The 15,174-nt window shown below is 33.7% G+C and overlaps 1 protein-coding gene across 3 annotated transcripts in view; it reads right to left on the bottom strand.

Annotated features, from left to right (window-relative positions):
- LOC147063973 (protein MMS22-like) overlaps positions 1-14,819 on the bottom strand; it is a 23,221-nt gene extending 8,402 nt beyond the window's left edge. For 2 of the 3 annotated variants that reach the window (XM_085958587.1, XM_085958589.1), the window contains exons 1-10: positions 14,519-14,819; positions 11,815-12,112; positions 10,753-10,998; positions 9,706-10,020; positions 8,733-8,965; positions 6,185-6,473; positions 5,064-5,343; positions 3,078-3,411; positions 1,839-2,118; positions 1,199-1,369 (exon numbers count right to left, since the gene is read on the bottom strand). In XM_085958587.1, the coding sequence (XP_085814713.1) occupies positions 1,199-1,369; positions 1,839-2,118; positions 3,078-3,411; positions 5,064-5,343; positions 6,185-6,473; positions 8,733-8,965; positions 9,706-10,020; positions 10,753-10,998; positions 11,815-12,112; positions 14,519-14,724 (2,652 nt within the window). In that variant the 5' untranslated portion in view covers positions 14,725-14,819. The remainder of the gene's footprint in view (positions 1-1,198; positions 1,370-1,838; positions 2,119-3,077; positions 3,412-5,063; positions 5,344-6,184; positions 6,474-8,732; positions 8,966-9,705; positions 10,021-10,752; positions 10,999-11,814; positions 12,113-14,518) is intronic. The other variant, XM_085958588.1, reaches the window with a different exon arrangement.
- Positions 14,820-15,174: the final 355 nt, after the last annotated feature.

The following is a 15,174-nucleotide window of genomic DNA, read 5'->3' on the forward strand; positions in this document are numbered from 1 at the left end:
GAAATCTCCAAATTTTACAATGCCCTTAATTCAGACAAATTCGACCAACTTAAAGATTATGCAAGAAAAATGTTCGATATTTTTGGATCAACCTATATATGTGAACAAACATTTTCGATCATGAACCTCAATAAAAATTCTTTACGATTAAATATCTCCGACGCCCATTTACAAGCAGTTTTGAGAATATCAACTACAAAATTAACACCTGAATTTTAAAAAAAATGTTAAAAAATGTACAACAGTTTCATTCTTCTCATTCATTTTGTTGTAATATTTATTTTTTGTGATAATTAATAGTGTATATCTAAAAATGGTATTTTACTTGCTCCCGCTCATTTTGAATTCTTGAATTTGGCCCTCCATCCAAAAAGTTTGCCCCCCCGTTATAGATTAAGGTTTGAAGGGAAATACATCATTAAAAGTACATTATACATGTAACTTGGAACATACTTTATTAAATAACAATAATTAAATCATTAAATCATTAAATCATTAAATAATCTACCTATTATGGTTACATGTAAATTGTCCGTAAAACATTTCACCGTGGCACAGTTCGCCGTGAGCTTTCTTATCGGAAAGAGATGACCACATACCATACGCTCTCCAATTTTATTAGATTCAATATGAACATTAATTCAATTTTCATGGCTGATTTTGGCAAAATTTATGAATCAATAATGAAAACCTAACCTAACAAATAATCCAGTATATCGGCTATTTTCAAGTTTGCTGCTGGCTTACTGGGTAAACTGACAAAAACTGTGTTTTATTTGGACATGAATTTTATGTCAGTAGTATAACAACCCAAAGGGGTTGACCGGTCTTTAATATACGGCCATATATTTCCGATACAACATTTCACAGTGAAGTGTGATACAGTGAACTGCATACGTACAAGTTTCCGGACACGGCCTATTCTAACTACATTGAAAGGGTTTTATATAATTTTTTAAAAAACATTTTTCGTATAATCGATTATATGAAAAACTCTTTATGAATTGAATTTAAAAATATAGTGTAAGTAATTAGAATTAAATAATGTATATAAGAATTAGTTTAGCCTCTTAATGGCAACATTGAGCTGGAAAATTATATTTTTTGTGTTTTGTACAAAGTATCTGACAAACTTGAAAGAATTAATCCAGAAAATTGTATCTCCTTTATGGGAAAGCAAAAATATTTTATAACTTACTCTGGAATAAATAATCTGTGAACAATGTAGGAATAGTGTCCCAAGAACGATAAACAGTTGTGTGACACTTTCCTGGGATGATGGACACTTCAACGCGGTGATAACGTATTTGTCAATCTGATTTAAATATTGATTAATACGTTCTCTAAAACTGCATCGTTCCTGTAAACCCTGAAATAACGAATCCTAATTAAATCATATGTAAAAGATAATTAAAATTTAAAATAAAAAAATCAAATGCTGTAGCAGTTTTAGGTGTATGTAGGGCGTATTGATATTCAACTCATTAATACAGATAACCCTGACGAGTGTGAATTTTTTTGTCCTGCATTTGTTTCCCAGAATTCATCATAATGAGTGGAATCATGGGCACATGATCTTTCTCGCTCGCTCACATATAATAAAGTTACGAACGCCTGTGAAACAAAAGCAAGCCAACGGGGCCATGCAGGGTAAACTAGATTCTTTTTACCTATTCGGAACAAAATGTAAGTATATTTTTTCTTATATGTTTATTTTATTATTTAGTTCATTAATAAAGTGTTTTCATACTTAAAATGGTTTTCATTTAAATCCCGTGTTTATCGCAATCATGTCCAAAATGTATCACCCAACAATTTTACATGTACATAAAAAATACCTTTGTATTGTTCCAAGCTACTCCAATAGCATAAAAGAATCTGCACAAATTTCCTTGTTCTCCTGAATAACTCGGCGTGATATTGAGAGAAGCAAATTGGCTAAGCTGGCAGACCAACAGCATGAGATGGGTGTCATCGTCGGTAGCAGTCTCCGAGGACAATAGAGCGCACTTAATCCAGCAGTGTATGATGAAGGTTTCAGAAGATTTTCTCTCATTAGAAAACGAATGGAGTAATTGTTCATCTTGGAGAATTTGCAGGAGGAAATGTCGGGTGATTCTGAAAATAGGTTAATACAATTTGAAAATTAACATTACTCCTTTTTTAAATTGACAGTAGGAATATTTTTATTATGCCTCATTCCAATCAATCGCAGATTTTGATCTTGCTACCATTCGCCACCATTTTGAGTATAAAAAAATTCTAATGATATTCCAAGAATTGACCATTCATAAGTCATTTATGTTATGGGCATACAGAAGAAGGTATAAAAAAAGATTAATGATCATAGATTTGATATTTTCAGTGTTTACATGTCCCGTAGTCCAGTACGTAAGACGCTGACATTTCATCCGGAGGTTCTGGGTCTGATTCCTGATGATGTCACAATATATTTATATATGTGATTTTCTCAAAGCCTGGGTGTTTGATTGTTTCACTTCTACTACTAGATTACTGTGTCTCTACACTACTATCATTGGGCCTCATGGCCTAATGTAGTGTTAAAAAAAGAATAATAAAATTAATGATAATTTATGGAATGTATTTATCACCTGGTAGATATTATTTACAGCATAAAAATTATCATTCACACTTGCATGGTGGGTTTTATCAAGTATGTATGAATCCCAAGTGATAAATTACATTTTATAAAACATCTGTACAAAAAAAAAACAGATTGATAAACTATAGTGAAATTTATATCACAATGCATGCTCAAAGAGAATTTTATTGTACTGTCCAACAAGAAGACTTAGTCACAAGCCGGAAGTCGCTGTCGTCGACTAAATAGGAGGAGCTTGTTAGTTTATGATGGAAATGCGGTTAAAAATGGGAGGAGCTTGTTAGTTCACAGTTTTAACACGTACCCAAAAAGATCATGTTGTACAGTAACCATAATTATTCATTACGACAAATGTATTTTGCAACTCTTATCGCTGATGATCCGTGTAGGGCAGGTTTTAAGCATGAGGGTTAAAAAAATAGATTTATACGTATCGATTTAAAAAATTTCCAACCTTTCATTAGCAGCCTCAGAAAATGTGAAAAATTTTAAAACATCTTCGAAAGATCCATACTTTGCAGCGCATGATTTGTTTTCATAAACAAACTTGACGAAACTGAAAGCCAGCTCGGCAATTTGCAATGCAGTTGCACCGTTTCCATAGAGTATTTTAACAGTGGTGAATATGTGAAGAAAAAACGAGTCGACCATAAGTGACACCCCTTCTGAAGAATTATCATGGTAGGTACAAAGTATCCTTAATTTTGATAGCAGCGATGAAAAACATCCTAACGTGTTGGAGAGCTCCGGTAAAGAGCATGTGTTTAAATATTTTCCTATCCAATTATCTAAAACAAACCAAACACAAATGAAAATTTAGTTTTGTCTACAGGAGGCCGAGCATAGACTTAACCAAGCCCCCCACATCCTGAAGCGGCCCCCCAGGCTAGGATCTTTGGTGAGCTCCCTTACCTATCGTTAAGGTTAAAGGCAGTATGACGCTCTACGGTAAAGTTTTCCAAATAGTGTTCGAGATAAATTTATGGGTATTTAGTAGAGGTGAGTTGGAAATACTGTCACCAGTTTGTGTACTCATGTATCTGATGAAACTACCCATACTCAGTATGTGTGGCCCAATAAACTTGTTCCAAAAAACTTGTGATGATATCATTGCGAGTCGCTCGCCAGTTGAACAATAGGTCATAAAATTTGTGTCGCAGCACATTCCCTCTTGGTGACATGACGCACAGGCTTGTTATGGGTGTTATGACCACTCTAAACATATTGTTTAAAATAAAAAAAATCATTGTTAATAATTTTATGAACAAGAATATTATAACCTAACAGAAAAACAACTCATAAATTTAAAATGTGTTTAAAATTGTATAATAAATGGGACATTTCAAAAAACAGAGCTCAGAGTATTTTTAGCGATTCTATTGAAGCCGATATTTCAAATACTAATATGGAGTTGGTTTTAGTTCCAGTTGAGTATGAGACATTCTATAAGTATTTTTTTATACTGGTAGTAAGTATACTAATCGACCAGCTTTTCCACCTCTAGTATTTAGTGTATTTTTAGCGATTTTTTGTATTCATCAATACAACCACTTGAATTATGGAGTTGTCGCCACCAAGCACTGACACACAATAATCAAAATTTTCGTTGCCCGACCATTGTAGAATATTAATAGTGTTAATACTCTTTTAGTAAAATAGTACGATAGGTGACGTTTTTTAACTTTTAGAGCAAATTTAAGATATGTGCTTATCTCACTTATCTGGTCGACTCACCATGCCGGGCCCCCAGGCTAGAGCCTTGTCAGCCATCCCCTTGTGGGGGCTATGCCGCCAACAGTCACAGCCATGTGGTCAGTGACGTCCCGTGGGGGTAGGCAGATTGAGTGCCACTTGGGGGCAGCAGTTACTCGAAGGGCGGCAAATCGAAGAAAATGATTTGGAATATATAGAAATAGCTACCTAAACTTAGTAAAAACGAAAATATCTTTCCATTAAAAAAATTAGCTCACTGGTTTTGTCGGGTTCGCGATATCTAGTTTATTTCCGTTGCCCTTCGACGTCCTTGGTGACCAGAAACGACACGTGCAAATTTGCGAATAATTAGTCAGATGTTTTGTTAGTAATGTATCCTTAGTCCTTACAAAACAGTTCTTAGATATTGGACTCATGAAAGGATGATAAAAAATGAGGCAGCATTTTGGCGTAGCCAAGGGGCGGCATTTTATCTAGGGACGTCACTGCATGTGGTCACCGCTTGCGCTCCAACGATGTCTAAGTGTTCAAGAGCGAAGAGTATGGAGGTGTGATCACGAATTGCAAAGACTACCATAGCAGGTCACAAGTGTTTGACGCTGTGTCTGTGTGTAAATATCCCATACAAATAGTATGAACTGTGGACTTATTGGTTTAAAGTAGACACCTTAATTAATGTTACATTAGAAGTTTTTTTAGTATTCAGAATCAATTGGATCATACATACCTATGAGAATATGTTGGCTGTACTCAAAGTTTGCACTGAGGTCGATAATATCTTCAACTCCGGAAACTATTATTCTCATGAGTGCCATTGATTCAGAATCTCGCAGCGAGCAATACTTGGACAGGATTGCAATAATAGGTTTGGCCGACTCACTTATGCTCACACCGTTGTCGATGTACAAATACATGATGACTAGATGAGTTTTTACCACAATTTGTTTCTTTTTAAATGGCAATGTGTCAAATACAAGTTGGCCAATGAGATTTTGCAGTTTTGAGCACTGAAACATACAACCAATTCATTTAAATTTTATGTAATTATCATAATTATTACATTCAATTCACAATTTAAATGCACATTGTCATTATATCTTGCACACTCTGTAAATCCAAAACAACTTCATTTTCAATAGGATTTAAAATGAAATTTCGATAGTATAAATAAAGAATATATTCAGGTAGGTTCATCGTTAGTTTGCAGGTTCAGATCTAACTGCTAGATTGAATACACATGTTATTTTTACAATCATGAGTGTTTGGATCCAAGGCATGACCCCTACAGTCGAGTTAATAGCTACAAACCAATTGAACATACATAACTTGAAAACATTTCAGATATATACCCACTAGAAAATATCACATTTGAAAAAAATACAATGCCTGACAGGATTTGAACCCGTATGTCCACTGGTATCGCACTAATTAAGCTACAGACCTCTTACTCAATTACGATAATTAACTAGAAGGAAATGCTTATCTAATTGTGTAATTTTTGATTATCAGTTTTTAAATTAAGGAATCATTAATTATTGTTTTAATTACAAACCGACGCCCGGCTCTCACCAAATATTTAGTTATAACGTCTACTTGAACTTGCTAACAATTTTTAATAAACTATTTCTTTTATTCAACAAATAATTCAAATCTGAGATGTTTTCAAACTATGTATGTTCAACATATTATAGAATGTTACATTCTCAAATATTATGAATTATTCGTTGAATAAAAGAAATGGTTTATTATAAACCAATACTCGTAAAAAAGTCTAATAAGATGCCTCCGCCTCCATATGGAGGTTTTGTAATGGGAATGCTAATTAAGATTTTTATTTATCTCACTTACTATATCCGTCAAATCGCTAGTTACTGCCATGACAGTGAATATGGTTGAAAAGTTTTGTAATCCGTATTCGTTCAAAGCGAGAATTTTATTGATGGTAAATTTTGGAAGGATGCGACCTTTGATTCTCTGACAGTTACTCTGTTGGTTTGCCAGAATGCTCTTTTTTAAATGGACTCCCAAAAGTGTGATGAACAAAGAGAAACTACTCTCTCCTTTAGTATCCCGTTTTAATGTGTTGTCAAGCGAAAATCGGGACTTTAAATTGTTAACAATGTCAGGAACAGATGAGCTGAAAGAAACATGAAGTTTGAATTAGTTGACCATATTATATTCTCTCCGTCACATTACCCAACAAAATAACAGTGATGAAAGAAAATTAGCTAATGATGTAAATACAGAAATGTGCCCTTCTTTTGGAAAAAGAGTGATATCGTGATAATCAGTGAAACACAAAAAATCGAAGGGTCTCAAGACAGTTGTTCGCTTGGCAAATATCTAATGCAGTAAATCCTAACTGGGGTTCTGCGAGAATTTGCAAAAGCTTCTCAAATACGGAGACACAATCTGCGCATCTATTCTATACACAAAACTGCTATCAAAGGGTAGTTTATCATATTTATGTATTGAGGTATTATAATCGTTACAATAAATTAGTTGTAATTGTTACAATAAGTGCTATGTTTTAAAAGCAGCTCTCTTGACTGTGTTAACTTTTAGAGCAAGATAGACAGTTTCAACAGTTTAGACCAGAACTCCGCAACCTTTTCTCACCCACGGCACTTCAAAGGTCTTCTCAGAATTCCACGGCACACCACACGCAAAACAATTTATACAACAAAACATGGACCCCACATCCTGAAGGGGGACCCCAAGCCAGGATTTTTGGCGAGCCCCCCTACGTATCGCCAAGGTTAAAAACAGTGTGATACTCTAAAATAGCGTTTTTCAAATGGTGTTCGAGGTAAAATTATTGGTATTGATTGTATGTTTAGCGATTTTTTTGTATTTATTAATACATCCACTTGAATTATGGATAGTTGTCGGGTTAATAATAGTTTTATTATTTGTCGAGTATTAATTGACATAATAATAATAAATTGTATCCTACAATCACACGTTTTAAAATATTAATATCAACGTAGTAAAATAGCGCCTTTACTATTGACGCAAATTTGTAATTAGTGTTTATCTCACTTATTTGGTTGACCCGCCACGCCGCCCCCCCTGAGCCTGGGCCCACAGGCTAGAGCCCTGTCAGCTCCCCCCTTGTGGGGGCCATGCACCAAAATTATATTATTTTATGTTTTTTTATTAAATAATTAAATATACAAACAGCATAACACACGGTGAAGAACCAAAAGTGTACATATTTCTATGTATTTATATTATCAATATAATAACTAATCAATGTAAAAGTAAAAGTTTTATATATTTTGACTTGATATTTGAAAGAGCAACCCGAAGTTCTCGGTCAAGACCCTTCAAGTAAGACTGCTAATTATTTTTGATTATAACTTGAGTTGAAAAACTTTCTTCACCTAGATTTGTCATAGGAAATCGGAGCTGAACTGCGATAGCCTTGTCGGAAATCCGAGGATATTCTTTGTTAACCGAAATCCAGAAAATAGCCAATGGAACATTGGCGAAGGTCAGTTTTGGCGTCCCGTCGTTTCTCAATCCAACCAATTCCTCTCGAATTTATAGGGAAATAGCTTCTATAGAATTTTCAGCATTGGTTGCAAAAGGGTTTTGAATCCAGTCATATTGATTGTATGAAAGTAATGATTAAATTTTTTTTGCAGCAAAGTTAAATGTTTTTGAGACAGACCCAAAATTAATTGTTTGTTTTCAATGGTTGTCTGGTAGATCCTTTGGTACATTTGTAGAGATCCTTGTCTTAACTCCTTCTACTTTATCAGAGCACATCAATATATTTTCATTCTGACCTTGCATTGTTTTATCAAGTTAATACAGGTGCTCAAATATATTACCAGCCATGTGCGAAAATTTGGCTATTAAGTAAGTATTGTATAATGTATAAAATTATTTGTATTTTATTTTATTTGGGAGCAATGCGCTGCGGCACACCTAGCATTGTCTCACGGCACCGGTTGCGGAGCACTGGTTTAGACGACTAACTTATTGTAACAATTATAATACCTCAACACATAAATATGATAAACTTACCTCGATAGTCGTCGCTAGCGGCCAATAGCAGTCTTGTGTATAGAATAGATGCGCTGAAAGCCTTTTGGTAAAAAACTAAAAGTAAGGTTTGCTTACTTTTAGAAGTGGAGAGAATTTGTCTTTGGAGGGGAATTTTTGTGGCAACTATCTAGTAATGAAGGAACAAATATTGAAAGTCAGTTCTATAAAATATTTTTTGAATGTATTAATTTTTTTATTTACTAGGCATGTCAAAAGTTAATTAGAGTGAGACATTTTTGAAAAACTTCCTCTTGTAAAATTTAATATCCACAGATCATTCCGCAACCCGGGTACAGTTTTAATAAGGATATTGTTAATAAAATATGAAAATATGAAATACCTCAGTAAACATACGACAGAATCATCTTTTCCAGGAATTGCAAATGCCGAATTCAGTCTCTTATGGAAATACTCCCATAGTAAAGTTACTACTTCGCTTTTTGGTTCCCACCACACCGTCAGTATCTTCACAACATGATACATATGCTCTCGGAAGTTTATTTCTGGTACGTTCTGTTCATTGGACGTTATTTGTTTCAACATCATTTCCAACAATGCATAGTTTGGTGTTATCTATATTGAAAACGAATAATGAAATAACTGTTGCTCGAATTGGCGCTTACATGATAGATATTATATATACATTATAATGCTTCATTAATTCTAAGATATTTGAGTTTTTAAGTTAAAGTTTCGAGCTATAAACCTATTTTCAGAAATATCAACAAAAAAACTAAAAAAAACAAACGAACGTTTGGAACTTCCAGAAACTTGGAACTTACAGAAAGAGAGAGTGATTGTGTTATTGTCGAATGACAACTTCTTGTGCACGTGTTAAAATTGTGAATTAACAAGCCCCTCCTGGGCAGTTAATCGCACTTCTGTTTTCAAATGAGGAACATCCCCAAATTTATCATTTCATTTTATACTTCCGTGGTGTACGGATTTATCAATGTACATAATTTGATGCTTTTTATAATAAAAATATGTCTAAAAAGATCACGAGTGGTGTTAAAATTATTATTAGTAAACTTTTGGTTTATACGGGAAAAAAAGGAGTCGCATCTAAAAAGAGAGCCGATACATTATTTAAACACGCGTTGACGTCACTGAGAAATCTTCTATTTGTGATTTTACCGACTTCCTGTTATCAATGAGATCTTTTATTCGGACAGTAGTCTACATTCTTTCTTTCACACAACAGTGGCGTAGTTAATTTACTTTATTTATTATTATTATCTCTTGATGTTAAACCCACTTTAAGAGAGAACTATTAAGCAGGTTCATTAATGTAGATGTGAACACTTCCATACCCTTTGCGATGTTATACCGATGTATTCTCCATCGTCACTATAGCCTTGCAACTGCGTCACGTACAATAAAAGCCATAGACCAAACTCCAATTGATTTCGGCAATCAATCTTCTTCATCACATACAATGTATTGCATTGAACAATTAAATCTTTACTCGGACTGGATGATTTGAAAACGTGATTATTCAGGATATAATTAAAATAAGACCAAAAGTCGTCACATTTGTTTTCTTTTGCCAAATTATCGACCAGTATTTGTAAGGCCATCCATAAACCTTTGACACAGCTGCAACTGAAGATACGCTTTGGGCCCATCTGGAATTTTATACAAAAAGAATTTTTAATGTAATTATTTTTTATTCTGGACAGAATATATGCAAGTTTTCAGAATGCAGATTCCTTCGTTGAAAAAACATAATTTGGGAACGCCATGCTCACACCTTGTTCAGACCAAAATATGTACATGCGTGTCCGGAAACTTATACGTATGCGGTTCGCTGTAACACACTTCACCGTGAAATGTTGTATCGGAAATATATGGCAGTATATTAAAGACCGTCCAACCTCTTTGGGTCATATAATACTGAGATAAGATTCATGTTTAAATAAAACATTGTTCTTGTCAGTTTACAGGAACCTAGCGGCATCAAATTTTGAAAATAGCCGATATACTGGATTATTTGTTAAGTTAGGTTAGGTTTTTATTCTTGGATTCATGAATTTTGCCAAAATCGGCCATGAAAATTGAATTAATGTTCATATTAAATGTAATAAAATTGGAGACCGTATAGTGTGCGATCATCTCTTTCCGATAGAAATCTCACGGCCAACTGTGCTATGTTGAAATGTTTTACGTATGTAACCAAATACATGTGCCAGTAAACAAATAAAAATCTAAAATTTTTTTATCAAGTTACGAATTTTTAAAAATAATTTTACTTTAAGGGTGTATTGAAAGACAATCAACCACGGGATAAACTGGGGTGGTAAGGGGGTGTAACACAAAACACACATACTATCTATTCAATAATATCATTAATATAATACCTTTTCATAGCATTTATTTCCCATAGAAACCAAGTTGTACAAAAGCCATTTGATCTCCGTTTCTATTTCAGAATTGTAGTTTTTACCAACATTAACTTGGAGATCAAAATTAAATCCTTCCTCTGTGTCAATTAATGTTTCTTGAGCGAAAACTTGTTCAATGATGCATAGTTTCAGAACGATCGTTAGATGTAGCCAGTGTAGTTCGAGATACAAGTGAAACAGATGAAATGATGCCAACGTGCACTGGAATGTAATTAATATAATATCACATTAAAATTATATTTATAAAAATATTATTCAGTTTTCTAAAGTTTTGTTTTCTACAAGTGCTTATTTTTGATACTTACTATGACAATAATAATATCCACTATTACTTCCATAAATTCATTGATGAACCTACTGTTTTGATGTATCAAAGATTAACACTTGTGGAGGAATCGACACCATCGAAATATCCTGTTTTCATACGAGCCAAAAGAAAGCAAATTACAAAAAAACAGAAATACAAAGATCTGCAAATGCTATGTGAAACGTAAAAGCCCCAAAAGTAGACGATATTAAAACACTTTCTAGTTTTGTTTAGCCATAACTAAGTAATGACATGAGTTTTCTGTACTCCTAAAAATTTTTAGACAAATATGAAAATATTCTGGTATAATCTAATTGTATGACTGTGGGACATTGTGTCTGACCAAAGTCAATGAGAAAATCTTACGAGACCACATGTATGACCATGTCATAAATACTCGTTACAATGACGGATGAGATTGACAGACATGGCTGAGATGTGTACTTCTAAGAAATGACATGAGCTTTCTGTACTCCTACAAATTTTTAGATAAATATGAAAATATTCTGGTATTATCTAATTGTATGGCTGTGGGACATTGTGTCTGACCAATGCCAATGAGAGAATCTTAGGAGAACACATATGTATGACCATGTCATAAACACTTGTAACTATGATGGATGAGATAGACGGACGTGGCTGTGATATGTACTTCATTTAATGTAAATTAAAGATGATAGAGTAATCTTTAGAGCGTTTGCATAACTTACCTGGTTTCCAAAATCTGAAGTACAGTTTCTAATTACATAATCTGGCAACGTATCAATTGATTTCAGCATTAATCGAAAGTCATAAATCGATTTTTTGATATCTGACAAAATGACTGCATAATCAGAAATCCCATCTTCGTTAATTGTATCATAAATGTCCTCCAAAGTTTGTCTAATGTGGAGGAAAAAATTCGAGATTGACTGCCTCAATGCGCCATAGTTGGAGTCGTCATATTTTCCTATTGTGGTGGAAATAGTATTATTTTTCGCTGCTCGGCTGAGATAATGAAAAAAACTCCTAAAAATGAAATAAAGAAATTAAAAAATGTAATAGGAAGGTGAGTTGCTTGTGTACCTGAACAAACTCTTAAGCATTGGTGTTCACCAATCTTTACATGCAATCTACTTTTCTACAGTAAATCTGAATCTTCTTTTGAAATTTTGCATAAAATTGAAATCAATTAGACTTTTTTGTCACATTTCCAATGACAGAATCTTGAATGCCTCAAATGCGCTGTAGGCCCACTTTTTATATTCTAAACGAACCACAGTAAAGGACCAAGAGAGGACTGACTCAGCAGGACACCGTAAGAAATTCAACTTGACTGACGAGTCTCAAATACAAAAATCTTTGTAAAACATTTTCTCTCAACACATGTATAAACACAAACTTTACATTTCGCACAAAAAAAAACTATAAAGGGATGTGAACATAAATTATAAAAAACATCGAACAAGGGCTAATTAAATTTTCTGCAATTTTAAATACATTCTTAAGGCTTCGCAATAAGCATCAGTACCAAAAATGATTATTACACAATTGAGGAATTAAGTAGTTTCACATGGAGCTTGAAATACTTTCTTTGTGCGTTTAATGCTATTAATTGTCTTTCAAAATAATTAATAGGTTCGTGTTTAACGGTTGGATGTTTTGGTTCCAAATAACGAATTATTTTTGCATGCTTTAATGTATCATTTGCCGAAGCTTCACCACAAATTACACATTAGCGTCTTTGAATTTCATCGACTGTAGCACAGGAAAACCCATATTGAATAAAATTTCAATCATATTTTCATATTTTACATTTAGACATATTTATAATAATTGTGGTCTTATTGGCAACACTTTTTAACACACGGCTTGATTATTTCATTGTTTGATAATCTTCATTTGAAATTTGATAATTCTCTGGAGTAGAATTGGGATTCTTATTAGACGAAATGAAATCAAAAATTGTTTACTCATTGTTTTGTAGGCCGTGTAATTACTAAAAAATATTTTTTTAAAAAGTTGGAAAATATTATAAAATATCTAACGCACAGAACATGTCTCTGAATTTCCGGATTTGACAATCGAAATTCAATAAATAAAAATATAAAAGGTACATTTTTAGCTCGAATAATTTGTAACTTACCATTACTATATATGTTACGCCGAATGTGCGATATTGATTATTACATGAAATGGGCTAAATTTTGCCTAAATCATGAAAAATGCAAGCCCGTTGCCTTATTCATGAATTAGACAAAATATCTGGAGAGTGCATGAATTCGGCAGTAATTTTTCTGCCTTGTTCATGCATTGGACAAATTAGATAGAAGCGCTACTGTGGTATTTTTTGCAACTAAACTAAATGTGTGAAATGCTCGTGGATTGGTCAAAATGTATGTATATTATATATGGTCAAAATAAGTGGTCGCGCTCCGGTGGTGTATTTTGCAACTAATCAAACTAACCAAATGTGTCAAATGTCATTGATTATAATATAAAAATATACCAATCAATAACTACAATGACATTCATATCCATTTACTATGTGCAAAAAACTATAACTATATATGATAACGGATGAATTTTATTAAAAGGTATTTTCGCAATTTGATTCGTGCTTGGGTATCGATCGTGCAATGGTCGATTGTATGTTTTTGATAGTTTGTTGACACTTGTTAGCTAACCTCAAAATGGACATTCAGTTGAATAATTCAGAATTTCAAAACCTAACCTAACCTAACCCAACCTAACCCAAACTAACCTAATAATATTATATTATGTCCAATTATAACTAATAAAACCATCCGTATTAAATTTACTTTTTCTACTGTCATGTTGACAGTTTAAGAATTCCATGCCCTGGTGAATTCATGTACTCGGCAGAAAATTTACCTAATTCATGAATAAGGCAACAGGCTTGACTATTACATGAATTAGCCAAAATTTAGCCCATTTCATGTAATAGTTAATTTCGCACATTCGGTGTAACATATACAATAAGCAATTTAAAATAATGAGTCAGGCTTCGCAACAATTGTGATATTTTCAGAATTCCATGTACAATCAAAAAAAATATATTGATTGCACTTTGCAACCAATTTCTTTGTATATGTCATCATTATCAGCCTGAATCTATCCACTGTTGGACGAAGGCCTCTCCAAGCTGATTCCACTTCTCTCGATCCCGTGCGTTGCGTTGCCACATACTTCCGCAGAACTTAACCATTGTATATGTATGATTTAATGTATACTTATATAAATTGACTAGGCGACTCGCGGACCCCTTAGGCAGAGGCCGCGGACCCTAAGGAGTCCGCGGACCACCGGTTGAGGAACATTGTGTGTAACGTATATTACGAAAATTATACGCGTGCTGAGCATTATCACTCGCACTTATGGTTAGTTTTGTTCAGGTCTTGATGGGTACTTTACCTGGCGAAATTGAATAATTCTTCTCTATTACATTTCAAAGTAGAGCCTCTGTGATATTCGTTGCTAAACAATGAAATAGAGATATTTGCAATGTTGTCAGAATGATGGGGATGACTTTTCTTGAAAAGAGGGTCTTCTTTTAAAACGAAATCAAATTTACTTTTTAAATCGTGCTCATTATGTCCAAAGCACTCGAAAAAAAACATTTTGCTGATTAAACTACATATATTATTGTTAACTCAGGTTGTTTTAAATACATTAGTAAACATAAACAATTCACAAGTTTGACACTTTTGACAGTGACACTCAGTTTCGCGCTCTTTCTGATATTCTTGCCACAGTGCTCAGTGCCCTTCAGTGTTGCCATATTTTAAAAGTGGAATTATAGTACAGAGCCTCCAAAATTATAGTATTTGGAGATAAAATATAGTACGCGTTGTCATCTGTTGAAAATGAAAATTTTCCCAATTTTTCATAGTCGGCTCGTTTTTATTAGGAAAAATATTTCGCCGCGGGCCGCAGGTTCCCAAATTTTCATGGTCGGCTTGTTTTTTTTTAGGAAAAATATTTCGTCGCGGGCCGCAGGTTCCCGATTTTTCATAGTCGACTTGTTTTTTTTAGGAATTTTTTCCAAATTTTCGAAGACCACTCGATTG

Source organism: Rhyacophila brunnea, unplaced genomic scaffold, assembly GCF_057557595.1.
Source record: "Rhyacophila brunnea isolate RB1 unplaced genomic scaffold, BYU_Rbru_1.0 scaffold_8, whole genome shotgun sequence".
In the NCBI taxonomy this organism is placed as follows: Eukaryota; Metazoa; Arthropoda; class Insecta; order Trichoptera; family Rhyacophilidae; genus Rhyacophila; species Rhyacophila brunnea.